Source organism: Amblyraja radiata, chromosome 29 (assembly GCF_010909765.2).
Source record: "Amblyraja radiata isolate CabotCenter1 chromosome 29, sAmbRad1.1.pri, whole genome shotgun sequence".
In the NCBI taxonomy this organism is placed as follows: Eukaryota; Metazoa; Chordata; class Chondrichthyes; order Rajiformes; family Rajidae; genus Amblyraja; species Amblyraja radiata.
In genome coordinates, this window is record NC_045984.1 from 20,198,569 (window position 1) to 20,214,017 (window position 15,449).

Consider the following 15,449-nt stretch of genomic DNA (forward strand, 5'->3'; position numbering starts at 1 on the left):
AGAGTCTAAAAATCAAGGTTACAATCTCAAACAAAGGAGTCAGCCATTACAGGATGAGATGAAAACAAAAAATCTTCAAATTGAGAGTAAGGAAACTTAAGAATTTTCTTCCCGAATGGGATGTGACGTGTGGTAGCACAACCCATTAAGACAGAGACCAATATATTTGCAATGTTAAGAGAATCAAGTGATACCGCTTGGTGCCAGAAGGTGGCAGTCAGCCAGGACCTCATTGAACGGAGGTGGCGTGAAGACATCAATGGCTGGCTGCTTCTCTTCTCACTAACCCAACACCCCAGAAGAATGTAGGATGAAATACTTCCATACCAGATAGACCAGGACACACATATGCTCCTTGGGTAGCCAGTGAAAGAGGTCTGCGGGATTACTGGGCAAGATCTCGTCATCATGTAGCGTGGAGATGGTTTGAATACACTGCTGCAACTGTTTCAGGCAGGGCTTCACGCTTTTGACCTGAAGATGAGTACACATTGGCTGTTACTTAACAATGCTTTTGTTTGACAAAAATGCTGGGGATCTCAAAATAGTACATTTTACTTTATGCAAGTATCATACAGTATTCAGTTGCATACTTAATCAAGCAATTATACGTATGGCTGCATCACATCCGACTAGTTTCAATGCTCCGTTGTGCAATTCATGTAAGTCTACAATGCTACTACAAGATGCACAAGGTGCACGTGCCAGTAACCAACAACAGTAGCACTACATCTGAAACGGTATAATGTGGATGGGTGTAGATTAATTTGCTTTTCTCACCTGCCCTGCATCCAGGTAGTGTGTGACTTGTAGTACCAGAAAGAAGACACGTAGAGACTCTTTCTGTATGGGGTTACCCTGCCAGTTCTCTACAATCTGGCCGCACAGAGTCAACAGAGGATGAACCTCTTGCAGTTTCCGTTCCATCAACAGCAGCTGGGGACCAATAGGGAACATAACATTTAAAAATTACAGCTACAACAAACAATCAGAGATTATCCCAACACTCCCGCTGCTCACGGCATTATTGCCGTCACCCTGTAATTTATTCTCTCACACATGCTCATCAACTCCCCTATGGTGCTTTTGCCTCTTAACTGGATTAAGGGCTAGAAACAATTGCCAATTAACATACCAGGCTAAGGTTGAAAAAAAATGGAACACCCAGCAGAAATCCATACGATCACAGGGAGAAGATGCAAACTCCACACAGGCAGCATCCAAGACTCTGGAGTTATGAGGCAGCAGCACTTTCTGCTCTTTCACTGCCAGTGTACACACCACTGTACAGTCAGTGCTAATATTCTGCCCTGATCAGTTCAAGTCCTACTTAAGGACCAGTATGACATTTAATCTCCTTCATCATACATTTTCCTTCATTTCTTTATGCCCCAAAAAGTTCTCCACTGCAATTAAGATTTCACACGTCCCATTATCCTTAATTTGACCATTATTCACACACATGCCTCGACAGAGTCACCAGAAAAGCAGGGTGATACAACTGCCAAGATCCTGCTCTATCTTTCACTTGCACACTGTGGAAGTGACCAAGAGCTATTAATAAAATCATTCCAGTCCATTTGGACTAACTACATCAGATATATCTCCAAGAAAAAAAATACAATCAGGAGATTAAGAAAAGGAACCAGTATAATGAAGAAGCTCGGGTGTATGGGTGAAATGAACTCAATGTGAATTACAATGTGGGCAACAGCATTTCAAATGACACAAAGCTTACAGTAGAAAGAAAGAAGCAAGCTGGTTGTGAATTATGAGAGTGATGTTTATAGATATCTCTGATGTGGATTAGAGTTTCAATTGTAAAGAGGCTGAGGCAGAGATAGAATTAGACAGCTGCTGAGCTGATGCAGATGTGGTCTGGACTGCAACTCAGCATCAAATCAATAACTTGACTGGTCCGGGCAATTACACAAAGTTTCCAGAGGGATGGAGTCCATGGCAAGGGAACAGAGTTAGTAACAAGACTAAAGACAATGGATTTCGTGATACCACTCTGGAAGGAAATTTTGGGTCATTCAGCATGGTTGGTCAAACAAATGTGAAACTATGCACAGGCTGAGAGGATTGGAAATGAAGTACAACTAGGGTTGGGCTCTACAATGATGGGCTTACCAGTTTCAATATTTAGAACTGAGATGAGTGTACTAATAAAGTCAATAACTAATTATCTAAATTAAAAACACTTACCATGCCTTTGCTTAAGAGGAAGAGTGCTCTGCAAGAGAGGTTTAGATTTCCAATTAGATATTTAGTTCAGTAATAAACATGCAAAAAATTAATCTAGGCTAGAAATTGAAGGGACAAATTCATCATGATTTTCCAGAATCCTACTTCAGAGACTTGATCAGAGACGCCAGGGTGAAGTCTTAGAATGGTGCAAGGGTTTGCTCCTGTTTTTAGGCTGCTGATTTTCAGACAAGCTGTTACATCAAGACTCTACCCAGTCTGACCGAAAAGGTACTCCAGACTCGCCAATATCAAGAACTATATTTTACTTATTTTTGGGGATCTGAACTTTGTTGGCAAGGTCAGCATTTATTGTCAATCCCAAATTATTCTCGAATGAGTTGTCATTTAAGAATTAACCACACAAAATGGATATGGAATCCTACACCATCCAGAAAAGGATAACAGATGACATTAACGACTGCATCGGTGCTACCTCCTTCACCCATGCAGAACTCATGGACTTATTAACTTCACCAACCAATTTTATCCTGAACTCAAATCCACTTGGACCATCCTCAACACCTCCCTCCCCTTTCTTGATCTCACCATCTCCATTACAGGAGAGAGACTATCGACTGACGTCTATTACAAACACACTGACTCCCACAACTATCTCAACTCCACTTCTTCCCACCCTGCTTCCTGCAAAGACCAAGAAACCAAGAACCAAGAACCCCGACTCCCAATTCCTCCATCCAAGCCGCATCTACGTCCAAGATGAGGTGGTCCATACTAGGACATTGGAGATGTCCTCATACTATAGGGAACATAGATGAGGCCCTCACACGTGTCTCCTTGGTACCTAGCAGCTCCTTGCTACCCCTTTTTCTAGGTGCAACAGGGACAGAGTCACCCTAGTCCTGACCTTTCACCCAATCAGTCCTGCATACAATACAAAATCCTCCGACATTTTCACCACCTTCAACGGGATCCCACCACGAGTCACATCTTCCCATTTCTACCCCTTTCCGCCGCGACCGTTCCAGGTCTCCCTGGTTAGCTACTCCCATCTCACCCAAACCACCCCTTCCCCAGGTACCTTCCCCAGGTACCTTCCCCTGCAACTGCAACGTCTGTCCCTATAACTCCTCCCTCTACTCTGTCCAAGGACCACGACAGTCCTTTGAGGTTGGACAGAGGTTCACTTGCACCTCCTCCAATCTCATCTACTGTATCTGTTTTTTAAGATGTGGACTCTTGTACATCGGCAATACCAAATGTAGAATGGGCGATCGTTTCCCTGAACACCTTCGCTCAGTCCGCCTGGATCTATCCTGATCTCTCGGTTGGCAAACACTTTAATTCCCCTCCCCATTTCCACACTGACCTTTCTGTCCTAGGCCTCCTCCATTGTCAGAGTGAGGCTAATCGCAAATTGGAGGAATTTCACTTGGGCAGCTTACAACACAGTGGTATGAATATTGATTTCTCTAACTTAAAGTAACCCCTGCACTTCCTCTCTCTCCATCCCTCCCCCCACACAGGTTGCACCAGGATCCCGTTCTCAACTAACAAACAGCTTACGATGGCCTGTTTTCTTCATCATTGTTACTGTTTTGCATATCTTTCGTGCATTTGTTTCATATCTCTCTACATCACTGTCTTTATCTCTCGTTTCCCTTTACCCGACGAGATGCTGCCTGTCCTGCTGAGTTACTCCAGCATTTTGTGCCTTTCTTCAGTTTAAACCAGCATCTGCAGTTCTTTCTTACACCTTTCTCCCTCATTTATCACCCTCAGCGGGTTTTATGACAGTCCAGTAGTTCTTGCAGGCATTATTAAAAAGTTGTTGTTTCCAAATTCTAGATTATTCACTAAATTTAAATTTCACAGTTGTCACTGTCGGATTTGATCTTTAGTCTCTGGATACCAGTCTAGTAATAATCACTGCGCTGCCACCATCTCCCATACTGTTAAAGCGCCAGCAAGAAGTCGGATTAAATGTAATCAGAGATAAATAAATAAACGCTAATATTCAATCTTTTCAAATAGGGGATTATTTAAAAATTGCATAATTATGTATTTGCTTATGTTTCCCTCATCTGTGGATCTAAATCCCAGAGATGGGAGTCTTACCTTGTGTATTCTGATCCCACTACTCTGGCATACTCAGCTCCAACTCCCAAGAGATCACACGCCGAGACCAAATCTTTCTCTAACGTGTGCAATTGCTGCCAGAAATAGAAACAAAAAAATAAATAAAGGGTCACTTCACATTCTTATCGCTCTATAAAATATAGAAAGACTGAAGATCAGCTTCATCCATTAGGAGCCAACAAGCAACAAGGAATGTTGTGGATGGGGCAGCTGGAAGCCATCACCATGTCACCTCAACAAGCATTGTCTAGAAACTGCCCATCAGTGATCATTAATTGGAGCCTTGGGTGATTTCCCTCAGCAATTATGAAATACTAAAGTCAAATGTGAACTTTCCCAATAACCTCCTCATTCATGGGTTACTGGCAAATTCCAAAGAAAGACTGAATCAGTCACTCATTTATGTAACTCTCTTTCCTCAATAAACCTACTGGCCTATTTCCAAACCTTTGCAATTACTTCTCTGTCACTGATGAGGGTAAACATGTTCTACTCATTTATCAATTTCCCACATTTCAAATGCAAATGGTTTTGCAGTCAGTCATTTTAACCCCTCGCACTATTTTGGAAAATCTTAGTCTGGAAACATCTGTCTGAATTTCAGGCTGCTGATCTCTGGATGCTTACTGTGAGGGAAGAAAGCGTTCAGTCTCTCCTGATTTAGTTGCTCAGCTAACTGCCAGTGAAACCACTAGTTCAGTGTAGATATAAAGGACTGCCGATGCTGGTTTACAAAAACAAAAAGACAAAGTGGCAGAGTAACTCAGCAGGTCAGTTGTCTGACCCACCGAGTTACTCCAGCACTGTGTTTTATTTATTTTACTAGTTATGTGTATTCCTATACAGAACAGAGATTGAGCCTGGCTGCCATGGGTGCCATCTTTCTCAATGAGAAGGCCGAGACCTTGCCTATCCCTTTTGAAGTGGCCGGCAAAGGCTCCACGGTAGTATTTCAAAGAACAAGGTGTCCATGCATCACCTGGTGTTTAAACAAAAAAAATCAGTTAAAAAAATAAAGCCAGATCACTTTTCACTCTGGTTTGTGGGAATATTTGTTTCTATTTTTTTCACCTTTATTATATTTCATTGGATATAATTTACAAAGAGTATCCTAAAATCAGAAATGATTCAAGTCATTCATTGGTCGCAGACAAAAGAGTGAAGACAGCACGTAGAAAAATATTTATTAATCAGTGCTTGGGAACAATACTACACCAGACACTGAGTGCCATCACATTTAAATTGACAATAACATTCTTCATGAAGATTTAACCAAGATATGACTTAGATCCATAATTGATCTGTGATGTACAGCCACGAACACAGTGAGAACAGAGGTTCACTGTTTTGGTAGCTGTACCCTTGCAAAAGAATACAGAATTCATGAAGTCACAAGCTTTGGTCTAGGTAACTAGAGAGGCAAACCTATAAACCTCTGACCAAAATGTCGTCAGACTGCCCACTGACACTGAGTTCGAGAAGCTCTTAGTTCAACACTTCTACGACTTGAAGCATGTCATGAAACCCCCAATAACCACAAAAGAACCGAAGATACTTACTGCAAGCTGAAAGAGTAGTCGACAATGCCAGTAAGGCGTTTGCTGAGAGATCTGGATTGCTTTCCGTAAAAGTGGTTTTGCTGAATCAACCAGATTCTGAAAGCCAAACAGTATCATTACTTTAAATAAACTTGTGAAGCATACCAGAATACCGTCCAGCAGAGACACAATTAGCGGAGGCATGCCACCAGATGTGAAACAGATGGAGTCATTATAATGCACAATGGCTGTAATAAAACTTCTAAGTGACAGAGTAAGCTTGAAATTAATGCTTCTCTTTCCTTCAATTTAAAAAAAAGTTAAAGAACGATCTAATCAGTGTTTAAGACATTTAAGAGAACCTTCTGAATTTTGTAGTCGGCAGGGCAGTACTCTGCATATCGCCAACTTGGACAATTTTACATTTTTATCAAGCCAATTAACCTACAAACCTGTACATCTTTGGGGTGTGGGAGGAAACCGAAGATCTCGGAGAAAACCCACGCAGATCACGGGGAAAACGTATAAACTCCATACAGACAGCACCCGTAGTTGGGATCGAACCCGGGTCCCTGGCGCTGCATTTTTGCTGTAAGGCAGCAACTCTACCGCTGTGCCACTGTGACTGCCTGGTGATGAGGTACAAAGAGAAACTATTCCTCCTGGTTGGGAAATCTTTGAACATGATATAAAGAGCAAGAACTAAAGTCAGGAAATACTTCTACATGTGTCAGAGCTGCAATCAAAATTTGGAGCCCTCATCCACAAGCTTCAATTGCTTAGAGTCATGGAGAGATGTAACATGGAAACATGCCCTTCAACTCAAAGTCTGCAGCAACCAATCATTTACACTGATCCTACATTCATATTTTTTATTCTTCCCAAATTCTCTTCAACTCCCTCCAGATTCTACCATACACCAACACACAGGGGGCAATTTACAACCGTTAGTAAACCTACCAATATGCACAACTTTGAGATGTGGGAGGAAATCTGAGCACCAGGTGGAACACCAAGCAATCACAGGAAGAACATGCAAACTCCACACAGGCACCAGAGGTCAGGATTGAACCTGGGTCTCTGATGCTGAGACAGCGGCTTTACTAGTTGTATAACTCGTCATTTGGTCCGACAACCTTTTATTCAAAGAGCACAATGAATACAAAAGGCAGACACATGGATTGCAGTACATATCAGTCAACATCAGACTTCACGGGTTGAATGGCCTACTCCAACATTCCCAGAGTATTATCCCCACTCTTTTGTTGCAGTCTCACGTTATTTTCTCAATTGTTCAATGGCTGAGTGCTTCTCAGACTCCAGTTTGTTTGCCCTACCTGCAGTAAAATCCATATTCACCACATTGTCTCCTACACCGACATGTTCTTTCCCAGGGTCTCAAGCAATTGAAACCATTGTTCCTTCTAATTGTAGCTTTCAAAATTCAAAAACTTTGCTAATTCTTTCTCCCCATAGATGCTGTCTCACCCGCTGAGTTTCTCCAGCATTTTCGTGTCTACCTTCGATTTTACCAGCATCTGCAGTTCTTTCTTAAACATCAAGCTCTCGACTCAATTTAGTTTTGGGTTCTGCACCTTGTAGACTGTCACAACCTCTCCAGGTGACATACTACTCTGCCCTCTTGCTTCACTCCGTCATCTCTCCCAAAAAAAGTTTCCCTCCAACTCCAGATCGGACTTCCCCATGTGGCTTAAATTTTTTTCATGAATCTTTGCATGCCTTACAGATTTGTATCAATTAGTTTGGGATTACAGCAGTCAGACGGAATTTCTCTTGTTTGCAAAAATGCATGCCATCTTACTTCCTGCTCATTTAATCCCATTCCAAGGAACCACAAGACAATTAATTCAAAATAAAGATCCACATTGTATAAAAATGGCTGCTCAGAGTTCTGGATCCACTAACTCCCAGTTGGGAAGAACTGTAAGCCCAGAGAAACTGTTGGTAAGTAACTGCTTCATGTTGCTTGCTCTGGGATTTTTAAATAAACTGTTCCTTCCTGGCTTCTGATTCGCGTCCAAGTTCTGACTGCCAATTAAAATTAGACAGAGTCCTGCAGGACTGAAAAAACACTTTTAACCAGCAACAGGCCAACAAGATAGATCAGAGAAAGCCATTCACAGAAAAATCAGGAAAAGATTTAAAATAAAGGCAGCCCAACCAGAGAGATAAAAGATGATGAGATTTAAAATCTAGAAGTGAACATTAGTTTCACTCATAAATTTTTCATATATATTCTTCAATCCTTGGCATCACATTTCAGAATCATCAGTTGTATTTACATTATTTGCCCCTTTCCACCCTGGCATAAGGTTAAAATGTAAACAATATTTTCTGGAGTTAACACCATTCTGAAGAGAGATCGCATCTGTACTTCCTTATACAGAAAAACATTGAAGATAAACTTTGCAATATCCTTTATAAAAACCACAATATCCTCCCCAGAGGGTGAACCCTGATGTTACATGCAGCCTTGTAGCTAGGCTTTTTATCTATCGCTTTGCTTTTAAATTCTATTTTTTTTAGGAAAAGAAATCTCCAAATCCTGCATGTTTGAATGATTTTATAAAACAGTTTCCATTAACAAGAAACTCAAAACACCCAAACTCTTCTGCATCACCAATACCAGTTAATTCAACTTATATTTATTGTTATTATCTGTAAAAAAAAACCTATCACTGTACACTTGGAAACATTAAATTCACCTGCCACTAACCTACTTTGTCACTCCAGCTTTGTGGTTTACTTTTTCTTCTTCTAAACAATAACTGTATTTTCATTTTTGGATCATCAATCTTCAACAGAATTCCCTTCAAGATAATTTCCAATCCTTGAATCGATCAGCAGAAATGGTCCCTAGAACTGGATCTCCAATACCACCATCTACTTTCAATCAACGTGCCATGATTAACTGCAATTCCAGAATTCCTCCTCTTAAACAGACTAATGGTCTCCAGCACTAAATGGCCTGTAATTACTACTTACTGAAAACATTTAGCACTATAATCCTGCACACTCAAAGAAATCATAAAATGCGCACAAAAAACAGAACTTTACTTAAAGCAATGAAGATTTTAAAAGCCACATTGCTTCAATGGCAATGAATACAGTGGCGTTTAAAGGTATTGAAGTGTACAATTAATTCCTTCAGTATCTCTGGAGGAGGAACAGTGAACAAAGCAATTTTATGACCTCCTACTGGACTCTATCCTGTAAGCAAATGGTAAAGTACATTTGGATTTGATCCATGTTACTCATTTTATCAGACTTAATCATCAAGTGTAAAGTACTGAGAAATAGCTATGAAACCAATGTAAATTAACTTCACAATTTCTGCTGGCTTCAACAAAACTCCAAACACATACTCCCTTTCCCACCCCATTCAGTGTTTTAAAGGCAATGTTTCTTTTGAGACACCTGGGACCACAGTGTTCTCCCTACCATCCATTCCCTGTCTTGTGGCATTTTTTCATGCAACCCAAGAAGATGCAACATCTGTCCTTTCAACTCTACCCTTCCCACCATCAGGGAACCAAACCGGCTTGAGCAAAACACAAAGTGTTGAAGTAACAGTCCAAAGGACCCAGACTTGAAAGGTCATCTATTCATTCCCATCACAGATGCTGCCTGAACTGCTGAGTTAACCCAGCACAGTGTTTTGCTCAAGATTCCAGCATCGGCAATTCCTTTTATGACAATCCAAATCATCTTCCTAGGTGATACAATGATTCACTTGCACTATTTCCAATCTAGCACATTACGTTCAGAATTCACAATGTGGACTCCTCTATACCGAGGAAACCATTGCAGACATTGGTCTGCAGGAGCAATCCTGAGCATCCTCTTACCTGTCACTTTAATTTCCGTCCCACTCCAAACTCTTTCTGCAGCCTCCAAACACACTACAACGAAGCCCAACAAAACTTGACGAACAACACCTCATCTTCCACCTGAGCAGATTGGACTCAGTGATGAATTCCCCAACGAGAGGCAAGTTACTTCATCTTTCCATGTTAGAACTGGTCATTTCTGCTGTAACTCATCCACCTGAGATTTCAGCTCTGTTTTACTCTCTCAATTGCTGCAACGGGATGTGCTGAGCGCATGGTACAGGTCTACTATTGACATATAACACAGGAAAAACTGTAATCCATCCAAAGGCCCCATTAATCTGGTCTCAACCTAGCACTAACATTCCCTTTGTTCCATCTATCCTGCAGCCACAATCGTTGCAATTTAAAATATCATTCTCTTTTCCAGTTCAAATAGTCTCCTTCCAGAGATGCTGTTTGACTTGCTGAATGTTTCCAGCATTGTTCTATTTCTAGCATATTGAATACATCAACTCTTAATTTCCTGTTATGAATGTATAAAAAGCTAAAAATAGATTATCTTTTTCTTACCTGGTGGCAATATAACTCTGAGAGAAGGCTGGCTGCTTCAAATTTGATATCTTCAAACTGTGGAATCTAACACATGCTGGTTAAGGATGCATCAAATTCAAACTGTTTAAACATGGTTGCTTTCATGCACTCTTCCCTCTCCCTTTTCCAAAAACAATTGCATCATTAGTTCAGAAGGAAGAATATTGAAGAACTAATGTATACATTTCAACAATGTTAACCGGAAACTTGCCGGTTGTACAATTTCAAACATCAGGCATAAAGAAATCAAAATAACTGCGTAGAACACTGCTGGAGTAACACAGCCGGTCAGGCAGCATCTCTGGAGGACATAGATAACCATTGTTTCCATTCACGACCCTTCTTCAACCTGGTGAAACCACCTAAACGTTGCCTTCCAGATATGCTGTCTGACCCGCTGAGTTACTCCAACACTGTGTTCTATGCAAGATGACTTGTGACTACAATCAAAATAATTGGCCAAATGTAACAGTTAGAATTGTTAAGGAGCAACTGCAAAATGAACACCCTGGCAAACAGATCGCACTGAGAAAGAAGCATGGTCCTGGTTCACTTCTTCCACCCCCATCCCCCCCAGTAAATGTTGTGGGGGGAAAAATTGAGAACTAGCAACAACAAAAAACATACTATGCCAGAGAAGATGTGAAACCAGGCATGAAACTCCAGGAGAATAGAAGACAAAAACAATTATTTTTTTAAGTTAAAGGTGTATTTGATTAACAAGAATCAAATTAAGAATAGCAACACCTCTTCAGCCTGGCCACTGATCAGCTAGCAGCTACTCACTCGTGAATTTGTTTTGAATAAAAAGGATACTTGTTGGGATATTAACCACTGAAAAAGAAGAAAACACAATTAGTCATATTGGTTATGTTGCAATAAATTAAACTTAGTGCCCTCAATAATGTTTGGGACAAAGACCCATCATTTATTTGTCTCTACTCCACAATTTGAGATTTGTAATATATATTTTTTTTTTAAATCACATGTGGTTAAAGTGCACATTGTCAGATTTTAATTATACATTTTTGTTTCACCATGTAGAGGTTACAGCAATGTTTATACATCGGTTCCCCACCACCCCACCCAATTTCAGGGCACCATAATGTTTGGGACACGTGGCTTCAAGGGTGTTTGTAATTGCTCAGGTGTGTTTAATTGCCCCCTTAATGCAGGTATAAGAGTGCTCTCAGCACCTAGTCTTTCCTCCAATCTTTCCATCACCTTTGGAAACTTTTATTGCTGTTTATCAACATGAGGACCAAAGTTGTGCCAATGAAAGTCAAAGAAGCCATTATGAGACTGAGAAACAAGAATAAAACTGTTCGAGACATCAGCCAAACCTTAGGCTTACCGAAATCAACTGTTTGGAACATAATTAAGAAGAAAGAGAGCACTGGTGAGCTTACTAATCGCAAATGGGCTAGCAGGCCAAGGAAGCCCTCCACAGCTGATGACAGAAGAATTCTCTCCATAACGAAGAAAAATCCCCAAACACCTGTCCGACAATCAGAAACACTCTTCAGGAGTCAGGTGTGGATGTGTCAATGACCACTGTCCACAGAAAAAATCATGAACAGAAATACAGAGGCTGCACTGCAAGATGCAAACTACTATTTAGCCGCAAAAATAGGATGGCCAGGTTACAGTTTGCTAAGAAGTACTTAAAAGAACACCCGCAGTTCTGGAAAAAGGTCTTGTGGACAGATGAGACAAAGATTAACTTGTATCAAAGTGATGGCAAGAGCAAAGTATGGAGGAGAGAAGGAATTACAAGATCGAAAGCATACCACCTCATTTGTGAAACATGTCGGTGGAGGTGTTATGACTGCTGAAGGTACTGGCTCATTTATCTTCATTGATGATACAACTGTTGATGGCAGTAGCATAATGAATTCTGAAGTGGACAGACACGTCCGATTAGCTCAAGTTCAAACAAATGCTCATTGGCCGGAGGTTCATTCTACATTTAGAGTTTTTCAAAGCTAAAAAATGGTAAATTCTTGAGTGGCCAAATCAATCACCCGATCTGAACTCGATTGTGCATGCCTTTTATACGCTGAAGAGAAAACTGAAGGGGACTAGCCACCAAAACAAGCACAAGCCAAAGATTGTCGCAATACGGGCCTGGCAGAGCATCACCAGAGAAGACTCCCAGCAACTGGTGATGTACATGAATCGCAGACTTCAAGCAGCCATTGCATGCCAAGGATATGCAACAAAATACTAAACATAACTACTTTCATTTACATGACATTGCTGTGTCCCAAACATTGTGGTGCCCTGATGTATAAACACAGCTGTAAATTCTACATGGTGAAACCAAAATGTATAAAAAAAACCTTTAATAAAATCTGACAATGTGCACATGTGATTTTTTTCTATTACAAATTTTGGAGGACAGAGACAAATAAATAAATTATGGGTCTTTGTCCAGAACATTATGGAGGGCACTGTACATCTGACAAAACATCATCTAAAGAAGCAAGTGAGTCAAGTGTGTTGAATTATCATATGTACTACTGGAACAATTAAATTCTTACTTGCAGCAGTATAACAGACCTTTTACAATACACATAGATAACAAAATAAAATTCAACAAAACCAATAAACTACACAACAAGTGGGTTCCATGCAGCAACATTTTGTTATATCAATCTCTTTCTAATCAAGGAACCTTCACTGTTCAATACCTCGCTGATTTAGTTGCTGCTGCCTGATCATTGCATTCTGTTAGAGCTCAACTTTCAACCTTATTTATTTGAAATCTTATTTATTTGAAATCAACTTCATACTCCCCTGCAGCATTACAACATAGAAACATGCAACTTTATTTATCCAGGATTAAACCCTTTGAAAATGATTCCTGATGTTCCTAAATTTATTTTTGAAATGGTAATACATTTCATAAAGGTTTAAAAGTATAAAAGAATAAAAGCCAAGTAATATTTAGAGATCTTTGGACAAAATCAAAAGGCAGCAGCTCAAGTAGATGAAATGTAGAGGAGATGCAAGATACCAGCGTTTCATTAGCGCAGAGAATACAAGAGTAGGATGTTTGGTCCAACTGTACAAACATTAGTTAGGTCAAAGATAGACACAAAAAGCTGGAGTAACTCAGGGGGACAGGCAGCATCTCTGCTGAGAAGGAATGGGTGACATTTCGGGTCGAGACCCTTCTTCAGACTGGTTAGGGATAGGGGATATGAGAGATATTGACAGTGATGTGGAGAGATAATAAACAATGAATGAAAGATATGCAAAAAAGTAACGATGGTAAAAGAAACAGGCCATTGTAAGCTGTTTGTAGGGTGAAAATGAGAAGCTAGTGCAACTTGGGTGTTGGAGAGATAGAATGCCGGAACTACCTGAAGTGAGATAAATCAATATTCATACCACTGGGCTGTAAGCTGCCCAAGCAAAATATGAGATGCTGTTCCTTCAATTTGCATTTAGCCTCACTCTGACAATGGAGGAGACCGAGGACAGAAAGGTCTGTGTAGGAATGGGAAGGAGAATTAAAGTGTCCAGCAACCGGGAGATCAGGTTGGTTCACATGGTCTGAGCGAAGGTGTTCCGCAAAACGATCGCCCAGTCTGCGTTTGGTCTCGCCGATGTATAAGAGTCCACATCTTGAACAACGGAGACAGAAAAGTGAAGTTGGAGGAGCAAGTAAACCTCTGCCTAACCTGAAAGGACTGTCGGGATCCCTGGACAGAGGTACAGTGACAGGTGTAACATCTTCTGCAGTTGTAGGGGAAGGTACCTGGGGAGTGGGTGGGAAGCGTTGTTAACCAGGGAATTGCGGAGGGAACAGTCTCTACAGAAGGCGGAAAGGGGAGGAGATGGGAAAACGTGGCTTGTGGTAGGATCCCGTTAGAGGTGGCGGACATTTCGGAGGATTATGTGTTGAATGCGACGATAAGGACTAGGGGGACTGTTGTGACTAGGGGGAAGGGGAGCAAGTGTAGAGCTGCTGGGTACCGAGGAGACACGAGTGAGGGCCTCATCCATGATGGGAGAGGGGATCCCCCGTTCCCTAAAGAATGAGGACATTTCGGATGTTCTAGTATGAACACCTCATCCTGGGCGCAGATGCGACGTAGGCAGAGGAATTGGGAGTAGGGGATAGTCTTTGCAGGAAGCAGGGTGGGAAGTGTAGTCGAGATAGTTGTGGGAGTGTAATAGATTTCAGTCAATAGTCTCGTTCTTGTGATGGAGACTATGAGATCAAGAAAGGGGAGAGAGGTGTCAGAGATGGTCCAAGTAAATTTGAGTACAGGATGAAAATTGGTGGTGAAATTGATGAAGTCCATGAGTTCTGCATGGGTGCAGGAGGTAGCACCGATGCAGTCATCAATGTAACGAAGATAGAGTTCGGGGATAGGGCCAGTGTACGCCTGGAACAGGTATTGTTCAACGGACCCTATAAAGAGGCAGGCATAGCTGGGGCCTATGCAGGTGCCCATAGCTATGCCTTGGACTTGTAGGAAGTGGGAGGAGTCAAAGGAGAAGTTGTTGAGGGCGAGGACGAGCTCCAGTAGGCAGAGTAGAGAGTTACTAGAGGAAAATTGGATGGTTCTGCCGTCGAGTAAGAAATGGAGGGCTTTAAGGCCTTCCTGATGGGGGATGGAGGTGTAGAGTGACTGAACGTCCATAGTAAATATGGGGGCTCGGAAAGTGGAAGTCATTGAAGAGACGAAGGGCATGTGAGGTATCTTGCGCATAGGTCTGGAGAGATTGGACTGGGGGGGATAGGATGGTGTCGAGGTACGTGGATATCATTTCCATGGGACAGGAGCAGGCAGAAACAATGGGTCTGCCAGGGCAGTTGTGTTTGTGGATTTTGGGGAGAAGGTAAAAACGAGCTGCGCAGGTCTGGGAAACGATAAGGTTGGGGGCTGTGGAAGGCAGACCAGCCATTAAGTGATGAAATCAGTAATGGTGTTTGAGATTAAGGCTTGGTGCTCATCGGTTAGGTCACAGTTGGACTAATATGTGCAATGCGAATCAGAGAGTAATACAGCATGGAAACACCTTCTTCACCACCCTATCCACTTATGTCACACATTTATGAAACTATGTACCTGTGAACCTAGTTCTCATGTTCTACAGCACA

At 41.5% G+C, this 15,449-nt stretch overlaps 1 protein-coding gene across 1 annotated transcript in view; it reads right to left on the minus strand.

Moving 5' to 3' along the window:
* Positions 1-15,449, minus strand: part of mau2 (MAU2 sister chromatid cohesion factor) — a 47,431-nt gene that overhangs the window by 23,057 nt on the left and 8,925 nt on the right. The window contains exons 2-8 of the mRNA XM_033046817.1: positions 11,147-11,164; positions 10,310-10,375; positions 5,907-6,002; positions 4,327-4,421; positions 2,209-2,236; positions 781-936; positions 328-474 (exon numbers count right to left, since the gene is read on the minus strand). Of these exons, the coding sequence (XP_032902708.1) occupies positions 328-474; positions 781-936; positions 2,209-2,236; positions 4,327-4,421; positions 5,907-6,002; positions 10,310-10,375; positions 11,147-11,164 (606 nt within the window). The remainder of the gene's footprint in view (positions 1-327; positions 475-780; positions 937-2,208; positions 2,237-4,326; positions 4,422-5,906; positions 6,003-10,309; positions 10,376-11,146; positions 11,165-15,449) is intronic.